Source organism: Pseudochaenichthys georgianus, chromosome 4 (assembly GCF_902827115.2).
Source record: "Pseudochaenichthys georgianus chromosome 4, fPseGeo1.2, whole genome shotgun sequence".
Lineage (NCBI taxonomy): Eukaryota > Metazoa > Chordata > Actinopteri > Perciformes > Channichthyidae > Pseudochaenichthys > Pseudochaenichthys georgianus.
The window spans coordinates 99,377-119,922 of record NC_047506.1 but is presented as its reverse complement, the minus strand read 5'-3'; the positions used below and the strand labels follow the sequence as shown (position 1 = coordinate 119,922).

At 42.2% G+C, this 20,546-nt stretch overlaps 1 protein-coding gene across 1 annotated transcript in view; it reads right to left on the bottom strand.

Moving 5' to 3' along the window:
* The window catches only part of dpt (dermatopontin), a 41,291-nt gene that overhangs the window by 14,080 nt on the left and 6,665 nt on the right, over positions 1-20,546 (bottom strand). Inside the window, 2 exon segments of the mRNA XM_071202966.1 lie at positions 74-115; positions 117-378. Of these exon segments, the coding sequence (XP_071059067.1) occupies positions 74-115; positions 117-378 (304 nt within the window).

Genomic DNA, 20,546 nt, shown 5'->3' with positions numbered 1-20,546 from the left:
TGACAAATGTAAATGTCCCCTTTGTGGGACTAATAAAGTTATCTGATTGTGATTCTGGTTCTTTAGTACGCACCACTCCATGCCCCCTCGGTTGATGTCGTCCCACCAGCAGTCACTGGCACTCGAAGGACCACAGCCGGTCCATCCCATCGGCCTCGCTGTAGAAGCTCCTGAGGGCCACCGGCACCTCTCCGTGGGGACACTGGAAGTTGAAGCTCTGCCGAAACCCGTTGAGCCAGCCCATGTCGTGGAGGTCCTGAGACTGAGAGGCCACTGAGACCGGCAGAGAGGAGACCAACAGCACTAGAGCAGGACTCAGGTAATCAGTCGTTCTGCTGCTCTTCCCTCTCAGCTGCCTCGCTTTAGACTCCTCCAACTCTTTTGTTATCCAGATGTTTTGGTTACCAGGCGTATTGTGCAATTTGCTCCAAGAGGAGTGGACGTCACTGGAGATTTTTAAGGTCGACTTTGAGACAGAGCTTTAACGAAGTGAGTCGTGGATAAGGGTTTACCTTAAAACACAGCACTAGGCCATTTGGATATCGTTAACCATCTAATTACTTAAGTTCGCAGCGAGCAAAACAGTTTATTTATGGATTTTTCCATTGTCAAATATCGTTTTGGACAATAAACCTGTTTTATTTTTATCATAAAAAAAAAAAAACAAGTAAATAAGATACAGTACCAAACAATCAATATTTTATTGTGACGGTATCTTATGAATATATAGATTTTTTTGTTTTACCAATGCATCACTGCCAACAAGAATATCACGCAGAAAAGTGCAGATATTTGCTAAAGTCGTTTCCCTAAGTGAATGATTTGTGAATCCACCCCGTGATCCAGGTCCACTCCAAATTGAGTGTTAAAGGTGGGGTAAGTAATTCACTTCAGATTTTTTTTTTGTTATATTCCATGGAATGCTCTTCACATCCCGATAGCAATGAATACATGAAATGCTTTGACAATAAATATATACAAATGTTTTATCTGTGGAAGCCGTGGCGCTGTAAAAAGCGAGTCCAATCATCTGAGCCGGCTAAAGTAACTGGATAGCCTACCTGCCTGTCAGCCTTACATCTGGGCACAAACTGATCTCGTGCCCTCATTGGTCATGTGCGTGTTCGTGTGTGTTGGAGGAGGGGCTCTGGGAGGAAGTCTGAAGGAAGGGGCAGATTTTTTTCGGTTGTGTATTTTCAAATTCTAGCGCAGTCGAGCTGCTTTCTCCATTCTTACCTACCCTACCTTTAAGTCACTGGAGAAGTGCCTTAAACCTGCCTTACCTCTAATGTCCTGCAGGGGGCGACTGTACTGATTCAGATGTATAGAAGTCTATGAGAAAATGACCCGACTTCTCACTAGATTTATTATCACGGTAAACATTTTCCTACTCAGTTTAAGGTCTCAATCTATAATAAGAAGTCTTCTTCAATACAGCAAAGTGTTTATTTAGTAAATGATGGTCCCATTTAGAGTCAAATTGACGATGTCGAGCGTATGATTTAGGACAGGGCTACCTTGTTATCGACAGGTTGCTAGCATGGGACGCTAGTTGTACGTCTTTGTCGTACAACTTTAACAGTTTTTGTTTTGAGTACTTTGCTTCACGCTCTCGTACGACTGCTAGTTGCAAAAAAATACGACCCAAAACCGACATGGCTACGACCAAAACGTTAAGCTAAAAGCCTTACAATTGTAGTCCACAAACCGATGGGTGACGTCACAGTGACAACGCCCACTTTTTGTATTCATGCTTCTGTTCTTCCATGCTACAACTCTTTTCAAGTTTCAGGAAAATACGGTTGGTAGTTTTTACTATAATCTATTGCCAAACTAGCAGACAAAACAAAACCATAACCTCTTAGGGGGAGGTAAAACTCCATAAGTGCAGCACACTAGGGGTCGACCGATTACCGGCCTTGCCGATTATCGAGGCCGATATTCTGCATTTTACAAATGATCGGTATCGGCTTTTTTTTAAATCAAATTGCCGATACGACTTTGGCTCTGATGCAGCCGTTTCTCTGGCTGCAGTTACCACTCTCTGTACACGAGCAATGTCCCGCCCACAGCGCTATCTGATAGGCTATTACTGAAGTGTCAATCAACACTGAAGATTTTCCGGGCTGCAGCCAGCCAGAGAGGCGGGACCTTCTCAGATTACAGGCAGGTGCGAAGAACGCAGACGCAGGCAAGCAGCAGCAGTGAGCGGTGTTTCGAAGGTAAATCAGTTGAAAGCCGAAATTCTATAAACATCCCAATCCCCTATGCCGAAGTTGCAAAAACACCACAATCTTATGATCCAATTCTATCAGTTTCCCAGTTACACAGAGTCAGGGAGAACACGCTTTAGTAGTTTTTATTTTATTTTTTACTTCATTTACTTTACTCAGGGTCACAGAGAGGAAACCAGTTTTAAGATGTTGAAAAGTTCCTTAAACATAAAAAGGCATTTCATAGAAGTTGTTATTCTACATTTTGACACCAAGATTTTCAGATTTTATTGCAAATGTTTATCGGTTCCAAATATCGGTTATCGGTCTCCTTGATTCCTAATAATCGGTATCGGCCTTGAAAAAGCCATATCGGCCGATCCCTACAGCACACGGTCTCAAACAATGCTCGTTTTGGAGGTTTGTGAAATTGAAATTGAATTTGTTCTCACACAAATAAATCATAACACCATATCTCCTAAACTGTTACCTAACATTTAAGATCATAAAAAAGACACAATATTGCCAAGTTAGAATAATGAGAACAACATATCGGATCTTCTATCACATCAGGACATCAGCTCTTAAAGTACGTGAATACTTAGGGAGGTCATGATACGTTGCTTTTTACCGACACCATCAGAGCCGAAGCTGTTCTGCATAGACCACCAAGTGCTGACATGACCCGTATATTCAGTAGAAACCACACATACATGGACGAGTGCTGAATCACATGTTCTCCACTTCATCACAAGATTGCAGCTTTTCCATTTTCCACATCTCCTCCTGTTCCTGTGAAACGCAGCGCTCTTGTAAAACGATAAATCAGGTGCTGTTAGAAAATGAGCTCGTCTTATTTATGAAGTGTGGTGTTGGAATAGTTAGTGGCAGTGTTAGTGATGCTTTGTATCCTATTAAAGGATGTTCCACATTTCGTCCCTGGATAATATCTCCGGAGAGGTCAGTGGAGCATAATAATAATATTTAGATCCAACGTCACAGAGAGACGCATTACGGCATCAGCAGTGGAGATTATGCAACACTTTCTGCATGTACTGTAGTGGACAACTACAAAACAAAGTACTCAGATCTAGTACTTGAGTAAAAGTAGAAGTACTCAGGTCTTGTACTTGAGTAAAAGTAGAAGTACCAGATCTTGTACTTGAGTAAAAGTACTCAGATCTTGTACTTGAGTAAAAGTAGAAGTACTCAGATCTTGTATTTGAGTAAAAGTAGAAGTACTCAGATCTTGTACTTGAGTAAAAGTAGAAGTACCAGATCTTGTACTTGAGTAAAAGTAGAAGTACTCAGGTCTTGTACTTGAGTAAAAGTAGAAGTACCAGATATTGTACTTGAGTAAAAGTAGAAGTACTCGGGTCTTCTACTTGAGTAAAAGTAGAAGTACTCAGATCTGGTACTTGAGTAAAAGTAGAAGTACTCAGATATTGTACTTGAGTAAAAGTAGAAGTACCAGATCTTGTACTTGAGTAAAAGTAGAAGTACTCAGATATTGTACTTGAGTAAAAGTAGAAGTACCAGATCTTGTACTTGAGTAAAAGTAGAAGTACCAGATCTTGTACTTGAGTAAAAGTAGAAGTACCAGATCTTGTACTTGAGTAAAAGTAGAAGTACTCAGGTCTTGTACATGAGTAAAAGTAGAAGTACTCAGATCTTGTACTTGAGTAAAAGTAGAAGTACTCAGATATTGTACTTGAGTAAAAGTAGAAGTACTCAGATCTTGTACTTGAGTAAAAGTAGAAGTACCAGATCTTGTACTTGAGTAAAAGTAGAAGTACCAGATCTTGTACTTGAGTAAAAGTAGAAGTACCAGATCTTGTACTTGAGAAAAAGTAGAAGTACCAGATCTTGTACTTGAGTAAAAGTAGAAGTACTCAGGTCTTGTACATGAGTAAAAGTAGAAGTACTCAGATCTTGTACTTGAGTAAACGTAGAAGTACTCAGGTCTTGTACCTGAGTTAAAGTAGAAGTACCAGATCTTGTACTTGAGTTAAAGTAGAAGTACTCAGATATTGTACTTGAGTAAAAGTAGAAGTACCAGATCTTGTACTTGAGTAAAAGTATAAGTACTCAGATATTGTACTTGAGTAAAAGTAGAAGTACTCAGATATTGTACTTGAGTAAAAGTAGAAGTACCAGATATTGTACTTGAGTAAAAGTAGAAGTACCAGATCTTGTACTTGAGTAAAAGTAGAAGTACCAGATATTGTACTTGAGTAAGAGTAGAAGTACCAAATATTGTACTTGAGTTAAAGTAGAAGTACTCAGATGTTATACTTGAGTTAAAGTAGAAGTACTCAGATGTTATACTTGAGTTAAAGTAGAAGTACTCAGATCTTGTACTTGAGTAAAAGTAGAAGTACTCAGATATTGTACTTGAGTAAAAGTAGAAGTACTCAGGTCTTGTTCTTGAGTAAAAGTTGAAGTACTCAGATCTTGTACTTGAGTACAAGTAGAAGTACCAGAGTGTAGGAATACTCTGTTAAAGTAAAAGTACTGCATTCAAAACGTTCCTCAAGTAAAAGTAGAAAAGTATTCTCATCTAAATATAGTGAAAGACAGTAAAAGTAGTCGTTGTGCAGATTGGTCCATTTCAGAATAATATATATATATGTTTATAATGATTGATCATGAAAGTGTTCTCAAAGCTGGTGAAGGTGCAGCTAGTCTGAAGTACTTTGTAGACTGCAGGGTAGCTGGTGGAGGTGCAGCTAGTCTGAAGTACTTTGTAGACTGCAGGGTAGCTGGTGGAGGTGCAGCTAGTCTGAAGTACTTTGTAGACTGCAGGGTAGCTGGTGGATTTACTCCAGGTGGAACTAAAGTCTGATTCAACACTTGATTAGATTTCACATCATTCATCCACATCTGTGAAGAAACTAAAGGGATTAAATACATGTAGTGGAGTAGAAGTACACCATGTAGCTCTGAACTGTAGAGGAGTAGAAGTACACGGTAGCATGAAATGGAAATACTCAAGTAAAGTACAAGTATCTCTAAATTGTACATGAGTAAATGTACTCAGTTGCTTCCCTTCCTTGCTTGTATGTGAATTTATGTTTGTAGGTTTGTCAAGCACCTATTCATGGTGTGTCATGTGGGAATGATTGTATGTAATGGATGTTCCTAAACATTGGAATCAAAACAACAAGAATGCATCTAAACTAGGGCAGTCGATTAAAATATTTAATCGTGATTAATTAATTAACATTTTTTATCTGTTCTAAATGTACCTTAGCGGAATATTTTTCAAGTTTTTAATACTCTTATCAACATATGAGTGGACAAATATGCTTTATGCTAATGTTTATCATTTGAACGATGACAAATATTCTCATGAATATTAAACACAACAACCTGGAACCTCTCTCATACAATAATACAATACAAATGGTGTGTGTGTGTGTGTGTGTGTGTGTGTGTGTGTGTGTGTGTGTGTGTGTGTGTGTGTGTGTGTGTGTGTGTGTGTGTGTGTGTGTGTGTGTGTGTGTGTGTGTGTGTGTGTGTGTGTGTGTGTGTGTGTGTGTGTGTGTGTGTGTGTGTGTGTGTTGGATCGTTGGATCGTTGGAGCTATGTGCAACTCAAGGTATATGCTCGAACGGGAGCTGCCTGGACGCTGCAATCATGTCAATGTCCCACTGTCTGGCTTCCTGCATCAAGTCAAGTGCTCGGCGCAGTTGTGGCGAAATGTCGCTCCTCTGTTTTCATTTAAACAGCTCCTTATATCCGTTAGCGCAGCTAGCTAGCACCAGATGCTAACAACAACAATGCACGTAAGGTCTCTCTCTCACTCACTGGGGCCACACACACACCCTCCCGGCCCTCCAGATGGCCAGTCGGTGCCTGCCGGTGAGCGTGGAAGTGTGGTCTGCCGCAAGCGGGCGGCAGGAGCGGGGCTGTCAGCATCAGCTTGTAGATGGTATTTTAAAATCGATGCGCTCTGAAACTACGGGGCGGCCGAGGAAAAAAATACACATGTTAATCGCGTTAAAATAATTAGTGGCGTTAATAATTTTTTCCGTTATTAACGCGTTAACTTGACAGCCCTAAATAAACACATGCAAATGAAAACATATGTTCACCAACTGGACAACACTTGCACAGCTTTTACTAAGAGAGCTGCAATAGCTAAACTCTGCAAATACAAAACGCTGAGGGATTATGAAGTTGGCCAACTGTCTCCATTTACCTCTGATTTATGTTCACTGCCAACCTAAAAGTACCTCACAAATAGTAATCAATAATGTATTGAAAAGTTATTTGCTGATTGGTTTTTATATCGGCTCAGCCAGGTTATATGGGAGGCCCAGTCTACGTACACTGTCGATATTACTAGGTTAGCTTGCCCGTGTATTTTTTCTTTTGCAGCATTTTCTTTTCAGGAAACAATGCGCATGTTTCAAGCTGGTGAATGTTTTCTAAATGCGATTCATTTGCATGTGTTCGGTCACATTTGCATAATTTATGTTATGGGTCGCTGTAGCACAATGGCATCTTTCGTCCACCGTAATTATCATGAAAACATATTTGTATGTCTTGTTCAGTGCTTTGTTTCTGTCACGATCTGTCTGTGTTGTGTCTTGTCTTATTCTGTCTTTGGTTTCCTGTTTTATTTTGAAAAGTCTTCACCCCCCGTCTCGCCTGTCGCTTTCTGTCTGTGTTCCCTCCTACCTGATTACCCGATTGTGTTCACCTGGTGCCCCTGTGTTTTCTCCTCCCTCCTCACCTGTGTCTTGTTTGTGTGATTGATTAGTCTTGTGTGTATTTAAGTTCTGGTTTTTCTGCCACTGTTGGTTCATTCATTGTTTGTCGTTGACTGTGTTCACGAGGTAGTGTTCTGTTTGTTCCTTAAACCTTGAAATAAAGGTATTTTTTCTATTTATTCTGCATTTGGGTCCTGCCTGCTTCACTCACCCTAACGGTACACCCACACAGCAGCTTTTAAAAAATCTTGTAAATCTTGGAGCTGGGCGTGTCTGACAGCTTGGGGATTTTTTGCGAGCAATGCGACCAACAACCGATCACATGAATCTCCCGCCCCCGACATACAAAGCAAAAAACCCAGGGGATTTTATGCGAGCAATATATATATATATATAAACTCCCCAAACAGGCGAACACCTACCAGTTTCCCCCACTGTCTCTGCCACCTCCCTCCATGCCTGTTTCCTCCGGTTTGTATCCCGGTAATAGTTCTGGTCGTAAAGAACCGGGTGATTTGCTACCGTAACTTCTCGTTTGGAATATGAGGAAATGAACGGCGGTCTGGTTCTCCCTGCGTACACGCGGTTTGATTGGCTAGCGCTTCTACTGTCAGATTTGCATAAACGTGTTTGATTGGCTGACGCTTCCAACTCAGCTTCAAAAGTTGAACATTGCTCAACTTTTGAATCCTGGAAATCCTGGAAATCTTCGCTTCGCTCCCCCACAATGCAGTTCGGCGAAAAGCGAGGCAAAGTGACGTCATCCCCATTCAAAGTCAATGGGCAGAGAAGCGGTGGAAGATTCGTCTAAAGCTGCTGTGTGGACGTACCGTAACAGTTTCCATTACAATTTCTGCATGTTCAAGTGGAAAAGGACAAAAGTTCTGCCAACAAGCAAGACAGCTTTCACGTCGTTACCGACCTTGAAATTAAAAAAAGGAAAAAATGGATAACCAGAGCAGTCAAACTGGTTCACTACACTTCTTGAATAATTAATAACATATTTAATAGTATCATGAGGGTTGTAGATACTGTGTCCTGGCTCCAGTTTGTGATCTTTGGCACAGTCCGGCCTTTACGGTATTATGAATGAAGCCCTACATTCCCTGCTCCAAATAGAGATTTTTAAATAGAAAATAGTTTCTATAAATACCTCCCAGTGCTGCTCCATTTTGACTTTTGTGGAACTCCTCACGCAGCGACTCAAAATCTATTCCTGCGCACATGTGCTGTTATTTATTTTTAGATGCTCTCTTATACGGGATCAGATCTCAGGCATTTCTCTCCTCATCAAACAAACATGGCATCTTTAAAGGGAAAGTGCACGTGTTTTGAAGTGTGGTTGTATGAGGTTATTCTCTACAGCAGTTTGTAAAACTAATTTCTAAAATATCAGATCAATATGTAATGCTTCATATTATGTGTTTCTATTTGTTTTTGTAAGATTTCGTCTCATTATCTTACAGTCGAGGAAAGCTACCTTTTCCAACTTAATCTTGTTTTTGTTTTTGTTAAACCTGATAATTTAAAGGGCACCTATCATGCTATTTTTAGGCAATAGCAGATATATAAACATATATAAAAAACATGTCTATGAAGTGTTTTGCTCAAAATACCAAACAGATCACCCATTCTAGCCATGCCTCATATCCCTCTATTCCACTTCCTGTTTCAAAAGTGCTGATTTTGCGGGACCCGGCAGCTACTGTCTAAACTAAATGCTGCCGTGATGAAACGCCATATCATGGATTATCAAGGCTCTGAAACAGTCTGGAGCTCAAAGGCTTTCTCTCTTGCCGGTTATACCACAAGGTGAGTTCCTTTCTACTTCCTGCTTCTTCACACACATGCTCTCCAGTACAGGTTAGCTCTGAGTGTTAGCGATGCTAATGTAACACCGACCATATTACGTCCAAAGCAGTCGGGCATTGTTTCTGATAGCAACGTTTCTGATTGGGCCGTGGGTCCACATTTCAGATATTACGTCATATCGGACGCAAATCTGGATCAGCTCCGTTGTTCTCCGTTTTTAGAGATTTGGGTACGGAGGAAAAGAGAGAGGGTTTTATTTTCTGACGCTGCGTGAGTTCCACAACACACCGGGGACACATGTTGATGTATAGAAGACATCAAAAAGTGCATTTTACATGATAGGTCCCCTTTAAAACAAAACAAAATAAAATGTTCTGGTTATTTAAAGGCAACCAAAGTACTTAGGTTCCCTCGGACACAAACAGTGGTCTCTTGAGCGAACGTTATGTTGTTTTTTACGTTGACATTCACCGAATTTGATTTGAAATGTCATTGTAATATGTCAAAAACAAATGTAATATGTTTGCCTTGAAGTGCTATTGACAATGCAGTTTGCTTTTATGGGAAAGTAATTTCTAAGAGACCAGGAAGCATTATCAGAGGTCTTACATTATTTTCGTTTCATATTTTTACTATCTTCTAAGTAAAGAATGCATTTAGACAAGTACAACACAACTGGAGTCTAACTCTGTAGGAAAATGTCCATTTACACGGTGACGCGTCCTAAAACCCGGAAGTGAGTTACGTAGCATTTGACCACTTCCGGTTCCTTCGCCAAAAAGCAATTAAATCTCTCTAGGGTTTAGGAAAATATCTGGAACTAAGGTCTGAGGTTGAGACGCATTGAAGAGACGGATCACGTTTTGTTCTACGACATTAAACCATCAGCAGTGACCCCACTGGTGATTTCTGAAGAGTTTACGTGTCTGAGAAACGATGGTTGTTACCAAGTGGCTGAACAGGACTACAGAAGTTGTCGAGGCCGTTGTACGTCATCACGCCGAACACGTGAACACTCCTCTAAGTTAGTTTCTGTTCTGCTTGAAAGCAAGTCCCTGCCTCCTGCAAAGTGTTCAAGCAAACGCTTCAACTCGTTCCATTTAGAATCTGTATGTTTGAATCTGGATCTGAAGTCGGCGTGACGTTGAAGCAGCGACCCTGCTGTAGTTCGTTGATAGCATAATGTTAGCATTTTGCTTCTGGCGACTAGATTTATGATTCGAAAATTATAAAAGTAGGTGGAGATTATCCGGCTGAACAAAACGTGATCCGTCTCTTCAATGTGTCTCAACCACAGACCTTAGTTCAGCTATTTTCCAAACTGGAGAAATCTCATTGCGTTTTTGTCGAAGGAACTGGAAGGAGTTTGCTTCCAGGTTTCAGGACGCGTCACTGTGGCGCTCCATTGTGTAGACGTGTTCTCGGTCTCAAAATCCATTCAGTTTCCCTTCATTCTTTTTTCTAGCAATAAGTGGAAGAATATATATTTGGTCTTTGTCCTTTCCATTTTGAGTTCACAAAAAATCACAACATCTTTATGTCAGATGTTTTGCACACTTGAAGGCCAGTCCTTCTCTTCTAAGATAAATATGTGGGAGCGACAGAGCACATCTGCTTCTCATTGAATCCAGCGCCAGCTTTCATACATCCTGGTTGTAGGAAAACACTTGCAGGTCGACACTCAGTCCTTTCCTAAAGACCACGATATGCATCTGTAGCTGTCTGCATGAGATTGGGTCTGGAGCTCTTTACAACTCATTGGAGATACTTTTAGGTACAATATATAACAATTCAGCATCACAATGTCTAAAAGCTGCTACTACTTGGTTGGCTGACGGACGCTATGTCCTGCTCGGAACTTGAAAAGATCAGATATTCACTTCTATTCTGGATAACAGGACATTTCAGGAAGCCTGGGAACCTTTTTAAATGCATTCCTCCGTAAAACAATCTGCTATTGGTGTATAGGTTATCTGCAGTGTGTGTGTGTGTGTGTGTGTGTGTGTGTGTGTGTGTGTGTGTGTGTGTGTGTGTGTGTGTGTGTGTGTGTGTGTGTGTGTGTGTGTGTGTGTGTGTGTGTGTGTGTGTGTGTGTGTGTGTGTGTGTGTGTGTGTGTGTGTGTGTGTGTCTGCAGAGATGGCAAAAGTACACACATCCTTTACTCAAGTAGAAGTACAGATATTCGTGTTTAAAAATACTCTGGGGAAAGTAGAAGTACTGACTAAACTTCTTTACTCAAGTCAAAGTAAAGAGGCTTTGAAGTGTACTTCAGTAGAAAGTACCCATAGCTAGCAGCTGCTTTAAAGAGTACCTGACCTCCCTTTATATCAATAGAACAATAATGTCATTGTTAGCTAATGAATGTTTCCATGGTGACCAACGGCAACATGACAACGTTTCCATTGGTCCCTCTTCTTTAGAGAAGACCAGGAAGTGATGGATACACGGATCGTGTTCCAACCAATAGGCACGCAATGACTCTGAATAATAATGACCACGCACCAAACACACATTCAGACTAAAGGAACCAGCTGTTTGGGAAATGAGAGAAGTAGAAAGTACAGGTATTTGGGTTCAACATGTAAGAAGTATAAGGTACAGGTATTTGAGTTCAACATGTAAGAAGTAGAAAGTACAGGTATTTGAGTTCAACATGAGAGAAGTAGAAAGTACAGGTGTTTGTGTTCAACATGTAAGAAGTAGAAAGTACAGGTATTTGAGTTCAACATGTGAGAAGTAGAAAGTACAGGTATTTGAGTTCAACATGAGAGAAGTAGAAAGTACAGGTATTTGAGTTCAACATGTAAGAAGTAGAAAGTACAGGTATTTGAGTTCGAAATGTAAGAAGTAGAAAGTACAGGTATTTGAGTTCAACATGTAAGAAGTAAAAAGTACAGGTATTTGAGTTCAACATGTGAGAAGTAGAAAGTACAGGTATTTGAGTTCAACATGTAAGAAGTAAAAAGTACAGGTATTTGAGTTCAACATGTAAGAAGTAAAAAGTACAGGTATTTGAGTTCAACATGTAAGAAGTAGAAAGTACAGGTATTTGAGTTCAACATGTGAGAAGTAGAAAGTACAGGTATTTGAGTTCAACATGTGAGAAGTAGAAAGTACAGGTATTTGTGTTCAACATGTGAGAAGTAGAAAGTACAGGTATTTGAGTTCAACATGATGTATTTGAGTTCAACATGTAAGAAGTAGAAAGTACAGGTATTTGAGTTCAACATGTAAGAAGTAGAAAGTACAGGTATTTGTGTTCAACATGTAAGAAGTAGAAAGTACAGGTATTTGAGTTCAACATGTAAGAAGTAGAAAGTGCAGGTATTTGAGTTCAACATGTAAGAAGTAGAAAGTACAGGTATTTGAGTTCAATGTGTAAGAAGTAGAAAGTACAGGTATTTGAGTTCAACATGTGAGAAGTAGAAAGTACAGGTATTTGAGTTCAACATGTGAAGAACCAGCACCTTACCGTGGTAGAGAGGTTTGTGTGCCCTGATGAACCTGGGGGCTGTGTTGTCTGGAACCTTGTGTTCCTGGTAGGGTCTCCCATGGCAAATTGGTCTCAGGCAAGGGGCCAGACTAAGATTGGTTCAAAAGACCTCATGAAAGAAACAACAAGAAGTGAGGATACCCGGCCCGGAGGAAGCCCGGGGTCCCCTTCTGGAGCCAGGCCCAGAAGGAGGACTCGTCGGCGAGCGTCTGGTGGCCGGGCTTGCCACGGAGCCCGGCCGGGCCCAGCCCGAAAAGGCAACGTGGGCAACACCTCCGTCCCGCGGGCCCACCACCTACGGGAAACATCGATGGGGTCGGGTGCGCTGCCAGAAGGGTGGCAGTGAAAGCGGAGGGTCTCGACGGACCAGACCCGGGCGGCAGAAGCTGGCTTTGGGGACGTGGAACGTCACCTCTCTGGGGGGGAAGGAGCCGGAGCTTGTGCGGGAGGTGGAGCGGTACCAGTTAGATCTGGTTGGGCTCACCTCTACGCACAGCGTCGGCTCTGGAACCTTACTTCTGGATAGGGGTTGGACTCTATTCTTCTCCGGAGTTGCTCAAGGTGTGAGGCGCCGGGCGGGTGTGGGGATACTCACAAGTCCCCGGTTAGGTGCTTCGTTGTTGGAGTTTACCCCAGTGGACGAGAGGGTCGCCTCCCTACGCCTGCGGGTTATGGGGGGGAAAACTCTGACTGTTGTGTGTGCTTATGCACCCAACAGCAGTTCAGAGTATTCAGCCTTCTTGGAGACCCTGGAAAGAGTCCTGTATGGGGCTCCTGAAGGGGACTCCTTAGTCTTGCTGGGAGACTTCAACGCACATGTGGGCAATGATGGAGACACTTGGAGGGGCGTGATTGGGAGGAACGGCCCCCCTGATCTGAACCAGAGTGGTGGTTTGTTACTGGACTTCTGTGCTAGTCATGGATTGGCCATAACAAACACCATGTTCGAACATAAGGATGCTCATAAGTGTACGTGGGACCAGAGCACCCTAGGCAGAAGGTCCATGATCGATTTCGTTATCGTATCATCGGACCTGAGGCCGTATGTTTTGGACACTCGGGTAAAGAGAGGGGCGGAGTTGTCAACTGATCACCATCTGGTGGTGAGTTGGGTCGAGTGGCGGGGGAAGCCTCTGGATAGACCTGGTAAGCCCAAACGTGTAGTTCGGGTGAACTGGGAACGTCTGGAGGAGGCCCAAGTTCAGGAGGCCTTCAACTCACACCTCCGGCGGAGCTTTTCGGGCATTCCTGTGGAGGTTGGGGACATTGAACCAGAGTGGTCGGTGTTCAAAGCCTCTATTGCCGAAGCCGCGGCGGGGAGCTGTGGTCTCAAGGTCCTAGGTGCCTCAAGGGGCGGTAACCCTCGAACCTCCTGGTGGACACCGGTGGTCAGGGAAGCCGTCCGACTGAAGAAGGAGGCCTTCAGGGATTTGTTATCCCGGGGGACTCCCGAGGCAGTTGCAAGGTACCGACAGGCCCGAAGGGCAGCAGCCTCATCCGTGGCCGAGGCAAAGCAGCGGGTGTGGGAGAAGTTTGGAGAAGACATGGAGAAGGACTTTCGGGCGGCACCAAAGTTGTTCTGGAAAACTGTCCGACACCTCAGGAGGGGGAAGCAGGGAACCATCCAAGCTGTGTACAGTAAGGATGGGAAACTGTTGACCTCAACTGATGGAGTGTTGGGGCGTTGGAAGGAACACTTTGAGGAACTCCTGAACCCGACAACTCCGCCCTCTATGTTAGAGGCAGAGCTGGAGTATGACGGGGGATCAACACCAATCTCCCGGGGGGAGGTCACTGAGGTCGTTAAACAACTCCACAGTGGCAAAGCCCCGGGGGTGGATGAGATCCGCCCGGAAATGCTGAAGGCTCTGGGTGTTGAGGGACTGTCATGGTTGACACGTCTCATCAACGTTGCGTGGAAGTCGGAAATGGTACCGAAGGAGTGGCAGACCGGGGTGGTGGTCCCCCTTTTCAAAAAGGGGGATCAGAGGGTGTGTGCCAATTACAGAGGCATCACACTACTCAGCCTCCCCTGGAAAGTTTACTCTAAGGTACTCGAAAGGAGGGTCAGGCCGATTGTCGAACCTCAGATTGAGGAGGAACAATGCGGATTCCGTCCTGGTCGTGGAACGACGGATCAGCTTTTTACTCTCGCAAGGATCCTGGAGGGGGCCTGGGAGTACGCTTATCCGGTCTACATGTGTTTTGTAGACTTGGAGAAGGCGTATGACCGGGTTCCCAGGGAGTTACTGTGGGAGGTGCTGCGGGAGTATGGGGTGAGGGGTTCTCTACTCAGGGCCATCCAATCTCTGTACTCCCAAAGCGAGAGCTGTGTCCGGGTCCTCGGCAGTAAGTCGGACCCATTTCCGGTGAGGGTTGGCCTCCGCCAGGGCTGCGCTTTGTCACCAATCCTGTTTGTAATATACATGGATCGGATTTCGAGGCGTAGTCGTGGGGGGGGGGGTCTGCAGTTCGGTGGACTAAGGATTGCACCACTGCTTTTTGCAGATGATGTGGTTCTGATGGCTTCATCGGTCTGCGACCTTCAGCACTCACTGGATCGGTTCGCAACCGAGTGTGAAGCGGCTGGGATGAGGATCAGCACCTCCAAATCTGAGGCCATGGTTCTCAGCAGGAAACCGATGGACTGTCCACTCCAAGTAGGGAATGAGTCCTTACCCCAAGTGAAGGAGTTCAAGTATCTCGGGGTCTTGTTCTCGAGTGAGGGAACAATGGAGCGTGAGATGGGCCGGAGAATTGGAGCAGCGGGAGCGGTACTGCAGTCACTTTACCGCACCGTTGTGACGAAAAGGGAGCTGAGCCAGAAGGCAAAGCTCTCTGTCTACCGGGCCATTTTCGTTCCTACCCTCACCTATGGTCATGAAGGATGGGTCATGACCGAAAGAACGAGATCGCGGATACAAGCGGCCGAGATGGGTTTCCTCCGCCGGGTGGCTGGCGTCTCCCTTAGAGATAAGGTGAGAAGTTCGGTCATCAGGGAGGGACTCGGAGTTGAGCCGCTCCTCCTTCGCGTCGAAAGAAGCCAGTTGAGGTGGTTCGGGCACCTAGTTAGGATGCCACCTGGGCGCCTCCCTAGGGAGGTGTTCCAGGCACGTCCAGCTGGGAAGAGACCAAGGGGTAGACCTAGGACCAGGTGGAGGGATTATATCTCTTCGCTGGCCTGGGAGCGCCTTGGGATCCCCCAGTCAGAGCTGGTTGATGTCGCCAGAGAAAAGAAAGTTTGGGGCTCTCTGCTGGAACTGCTACCCCCGCGACCCGACCACGGATAAGCGGGAGAAGATGGATGGATGGATGTGAGAAGCAGAAAGTACAGGTATTTGAGTTCAACATGTGAGAAGTAGAAAGTACAGGTATTTGTGTTCAACATGTGAGAAGTAGAAAGTACAGGTATTTGAGTTCAACATGTAAGAAGTAGAAAGTACAGGTATTTGTGTTCAACATGTGAGAAGTAGAAAGTACAGGTGTTTGTGTTCAACATGTAAGAAGTAGAAAGTACAGGTATTTGAGTTCAACATGTGAGAAGTAGAAAGTACAGGTATTTGAGTTCAACATGAGAGAAGTAGAAAGTACAGGTATTTGAGTTCAACATGTGAGAAGTAGAAAGTACAGGTATTTGAGTTCAACATGTAAGAAGTAGAAAGTACAGGTATTTGAGTTCAACATGTGAGAAGTAGAAAGTACAGGTATTTGTGTTCAACATGTGAGAAGTAGAAAGTACAGGTATTTGAGTTCAACATGTAAGAAGTAGAAAGTACAGGTATTTGTGTTCAACATGTAAGAAGTAGAAAGTACAGGTATTTGAGTTCAACATGTGAGAAGTAGAAAGTACAGGTATTTGTGTTCAACATGTGAGAAGTAGAAAGTACAGGTATTTGTGTTCAACATGTGAGAAGTAGAAAGTACAGGTGTTTGTGTTCAACATGTAAGAAGTAGAAAGTACAGGTATTTGAGTTCAACATATGAGAAGTAGAAAGTACAGGTATTTGAGTTCAACATGTGAGAAGTAGAAAGTACAGGTATTTGAGTTCAACATGTAAGAAGTAGAAAGTACAGGTATTTGAGTTCAACATGTGAGAAGTAGAAAGTACAGGTATTTGTGTTCAACATGTGAGAAGTAGAAAGTACAGGTATTTGAGTTCAACATGTAAGAAGTAGAAAGTACAGGTATTTGTGTTCAACATGTAAGAAGTAGAAAGTACAGGTATTTGAGTTCAACATGTGAGAAGTAGAAAGTACAGGTATTTGTGTTCAACATGTGAGAAGTAGAAAGTACAGGTATTTGTGTTCAACATGTGAGAAGTAGAAAGTACAGGTGTTTGTGTTCAACATGTAAGAAGTAGAAAGTACAGGTATTTGAGTTCAACATATGAGAAGTAGAAAGTACAGGTATTTGAGTTCAACATGAGAGAAGTAGAAAGTACAGGTATTTGAGTTCAACATGTGAGAAGTAGAAAGTACAGGTATTTGAGTTCAACATGTAAGAAGTAGAAAGTACAGGTATTTGAGTTCAACATGTAAGAAGTAGAAAGTACAGGTATTTGAGTTCGAAATGTAAGAAGTAGAAAGTACAGGTATTTGTGTTCAACATGTGAGAAGTAGAAAGTACAGGTATTTGAGTTCAACATGTAAGAAGTAGAAAGTACAGGTATTTGTGTTCAACATGTAAGAAGTAGAAAGTACAGGTATTTGTGTTCAACATGTGAGAAGTAGAAAGTACAGGTATTTGAGTTCAACATGTAAGAAGTAGAAAGTGCAGGTATTTGAGTTCAACATGTAAGAAGTAGAAAGTACAGGTATTTGGGTTCAACATGTAAGAAGTAGAAAGTACAGGTATTTGAGTTCAACATGTGAGAAGTAGAAAGTACAGGTATTTGAGTTCAACATGTGAGAAGTAGAAAGTACAGGTATTTGTGTTCAACATGTGAGAAGTAGAAAGTACAGGTATTTGTGTTCAACATGTGAGAAGTAGAAAGTACAGGTATTTGAGTTCAACATGTAAGAAGTAGAAAGTACAGGTATTTGTGTTCAACATGTAAGAAGTAGAAAGTACAGGTATTTGAGTTCAACATTTAAGAAGTAGAAAGTACAGGTATTTGAGTTCAACATGTAAGAAGTAAAAGTACAGGTATTTGAGTTCAACATGTAAGAAGTAGAAAGTACAGGTATTTGAGTTCAACATGTGAGAAGTAGAAAGTACAGGTATTTGAGTTCAACATGTAAGAAGTAGAAAGTCCAGGTATTTGTGTTCAACATGTAAGAAGTAGAAAGTACAGGTATTTGTGTTCAACATGTGAGAAGTAGAAAGTACAGGTATTTGAGTTCAACATGTAAGAAGTAGAAAGTCCAGGTATTTGTGTTCAACATGTGAGAAGTAGAAAGTACAGGTATTTGTGTTCAACATGTGAGAAGTAGAAAGTACAGGTTTTGGAGTTCAACATGTAAGAAGTAGAAAGTACAGGTATTTGAGTTCAACATGTAAGAAGTAGAAAGTACAGGTATTTGAGTTCAACATGTAAGAAGTAGAAAGTGCAGGTATTTGAGTTCAACATGTAAGAAGTAGAAAGTACAGGTATTTGAGTTCAACATGTAAGAAGTAGAAAGTACAGGTATTTGGGTTCAACATGTAAGAAGTAGAAAGTACAGGTATTTGAGTTCAACATGTAAGAAGTAGAAAGTACAGGTATTTGGGTTCAACATGTAAGAAGTAGAAAGTACAGGTATTTGAGTTCAACATGTGAGAAGTAGAAAGTACAGGTATTTGAGTTCAACATGTAAGAAGTAGAAAGTACAGGTATTTGAGTTCAACATGTAAGAAGTAGAAAGTACAGGTATTTGGGTTCAACATGTGAGAAGTAGAAAGTACAGGTATTTGTGTTCAACATGTGAGAAGTAGAAAGTACAGGTGTTTGTGTTCAACATGTAAGAAGTAGAAAGTACAGGTATTTGAGTTCAACATGTAAGAAGTAGAAAGTACAGGTATTTGAGTTCAACATGTGAGAAGTAGAAAGTACAGGTATTTGAGTTCAACATGAGAGAAGTAGAAAGTACAGGTATTTGAGTTCAACATGTGAGAAGTAGAAAGTACAGGTATTTGAGTTCAACATGTAAGAAGTAGAAAGTACAGGTATTTGAGTTCAACATGTAAGAAGTAGAAAGTACAGGTATTTGAGTTCAACATGTGAGAAGTAGAAAGTACAGGTTTTTGTGTTCAACATGTAAGAAGTAGAAAGTACAGGTATTTGAGTTCAACATGTAAGAAGTAGAAAGTAAAAAGTGGTCGGAAAAATAAGTAGTGGAGTAAAGTACTGATACGAGAAAAATGTACTTAAGTAGAGTAACGAAGTATTTGTACTCCACTACTCCCACCGCTGCATGTTTTTACACTCCTCGTGTTACTGCACAGTTTTTCGAGGCAACTTTAAGATTTGTATTCAAATCAGCGAGCAGCTGCCAAGTAGATAGTCCCGTTCAGAAGTGTTTCTAAAAAATGAGGACATGTTGAGACTGTCTGTACAGAACAAACTGTGATTTGTCCCGCGTTGTACACAGAGAGCGTTTGAGCAAATAAAGGAAACATGTTGGGGAAAGATACACCTCTCTCAACACATACAACTGTATGCAGTGATGTACCTGAACGCGTTCAATGAACGATCGTTCATGAACGCGTTCATATTTTGGGCGAACGTGAACTGAACGTACTGTATTTCCGCTAGATGAACGTAATTGAGAACGCGTTCATTCTCAGCGGTGTATAACGGCGTTCAAAAGTGCGTTCATTCTCAGCACTGTATTATAACGGCGTTCAAAAGTGTACCAGATTTCATATGCCTTTCAGCCGAAAACCCAGTTAAAACACACCGTAAACAGGCTTCAAAATAATGCGGAAAACCACCCAATCTGGCAACAGCAAGCTGCCTGTGACGCGTACGCGCCTGTCACCCCTGGCTGTCGCACTAAAATATAAATATACTAAATATATCAGACTCCTCACAACATACAATGTGGAACCGCGGAACCGGCGAGCATTGAATGAATGAATGAATGAATGAATGAATTAGTATGGACGAAGCCGAGAGCAGCTGCAGCAGCACTCGCTCAGAGTGAGACTCTACGGCAGGGGTGGGGAACCTCCGGCCTCCGGGCCGTATACGGCCCGCGAGACAATTTGGTACGGCCCTCGAGGTAATTTATAAACACACGCAAAAAATAAAAAAATGAAAGAAATCTAGACCGCAAAATAATTAAACAAGGAAGTGCCTGTTTTTCCTGGCCAAGATCAGGGTCCTTGAACACAACACGAGCCTAACGTGTCATCACGTGGTATATGTCTCGACTGACAGGGGTGCAGTTCTGACGGAGAGCACCAGAACGCCACTCCAGCACTTCAGAAATGGCAGAAAGTCCATACACATGCCGCAGTTTCTGCGTGTCTGTGTCTTTAGTTGAAAGCCCAGAGGCGATCTGCTCATCTGTCATACAGTCAATAACTTTGTTGTTATCATTAGCATCTGGTTAGCTAGCTATGCTAACGAATATAAGAAGCTTTGTCTACAACCAGTGAGGTAAAGGCACATCTTTATATGATCATTATAGTTATAAAAAAAATAAGAGAATAAAGTAAACAGGTATAAAATACTATATGATAGTTATTAATAAAGAAGAATACAGTTTGAAAGGGTAGTGATTTGTCAAATATCCATAAATTAAAAGAAAATCTGCTTACAGTTGTGTTTGGGTGTTGAGAGATGTGTCCATAGCTCTCCTAATGTTGCTCTCAAAGTGCACCAGATTGATGCTTTTAACTTCAACATTTAAAAAAAATCTTCCCAGGGGAGCATGCCCCCCGGATCCCCCTAGAGGAGGTTAGGTCCCCCCCCCCCCCACTTAAATCATGTTCACATGGATAGGAAACTAAATACATTTGCACACATCTTGTGTCCAGATCTTTCTGTTTGGTGGTCACGCCACACCCTGCACGTGCATGCATACGCGAGTCATGGTGAGATATCTGGATTAAGAGGTTGCTTTTTCTTTGCACAGAATGAAATGAATGGGCTGTGATTTTAGTTTTTTTAAGCAGAGGTCAATAACTTGTACGGGCCTCTGAGGATATTGTAAACATTGAAATGGCCCATTAACATCGTACAGGAGACAAATAATAGCTCGCAGCAACTTATTGAAAAAAGAACTATGAACTATAAATTAGTTCATTTTTGACACCATGAACTTTAGTTCAACATTTTGAATTATGAACTATGAACTGAACTAGTTCATTTTAAAATGTGAACT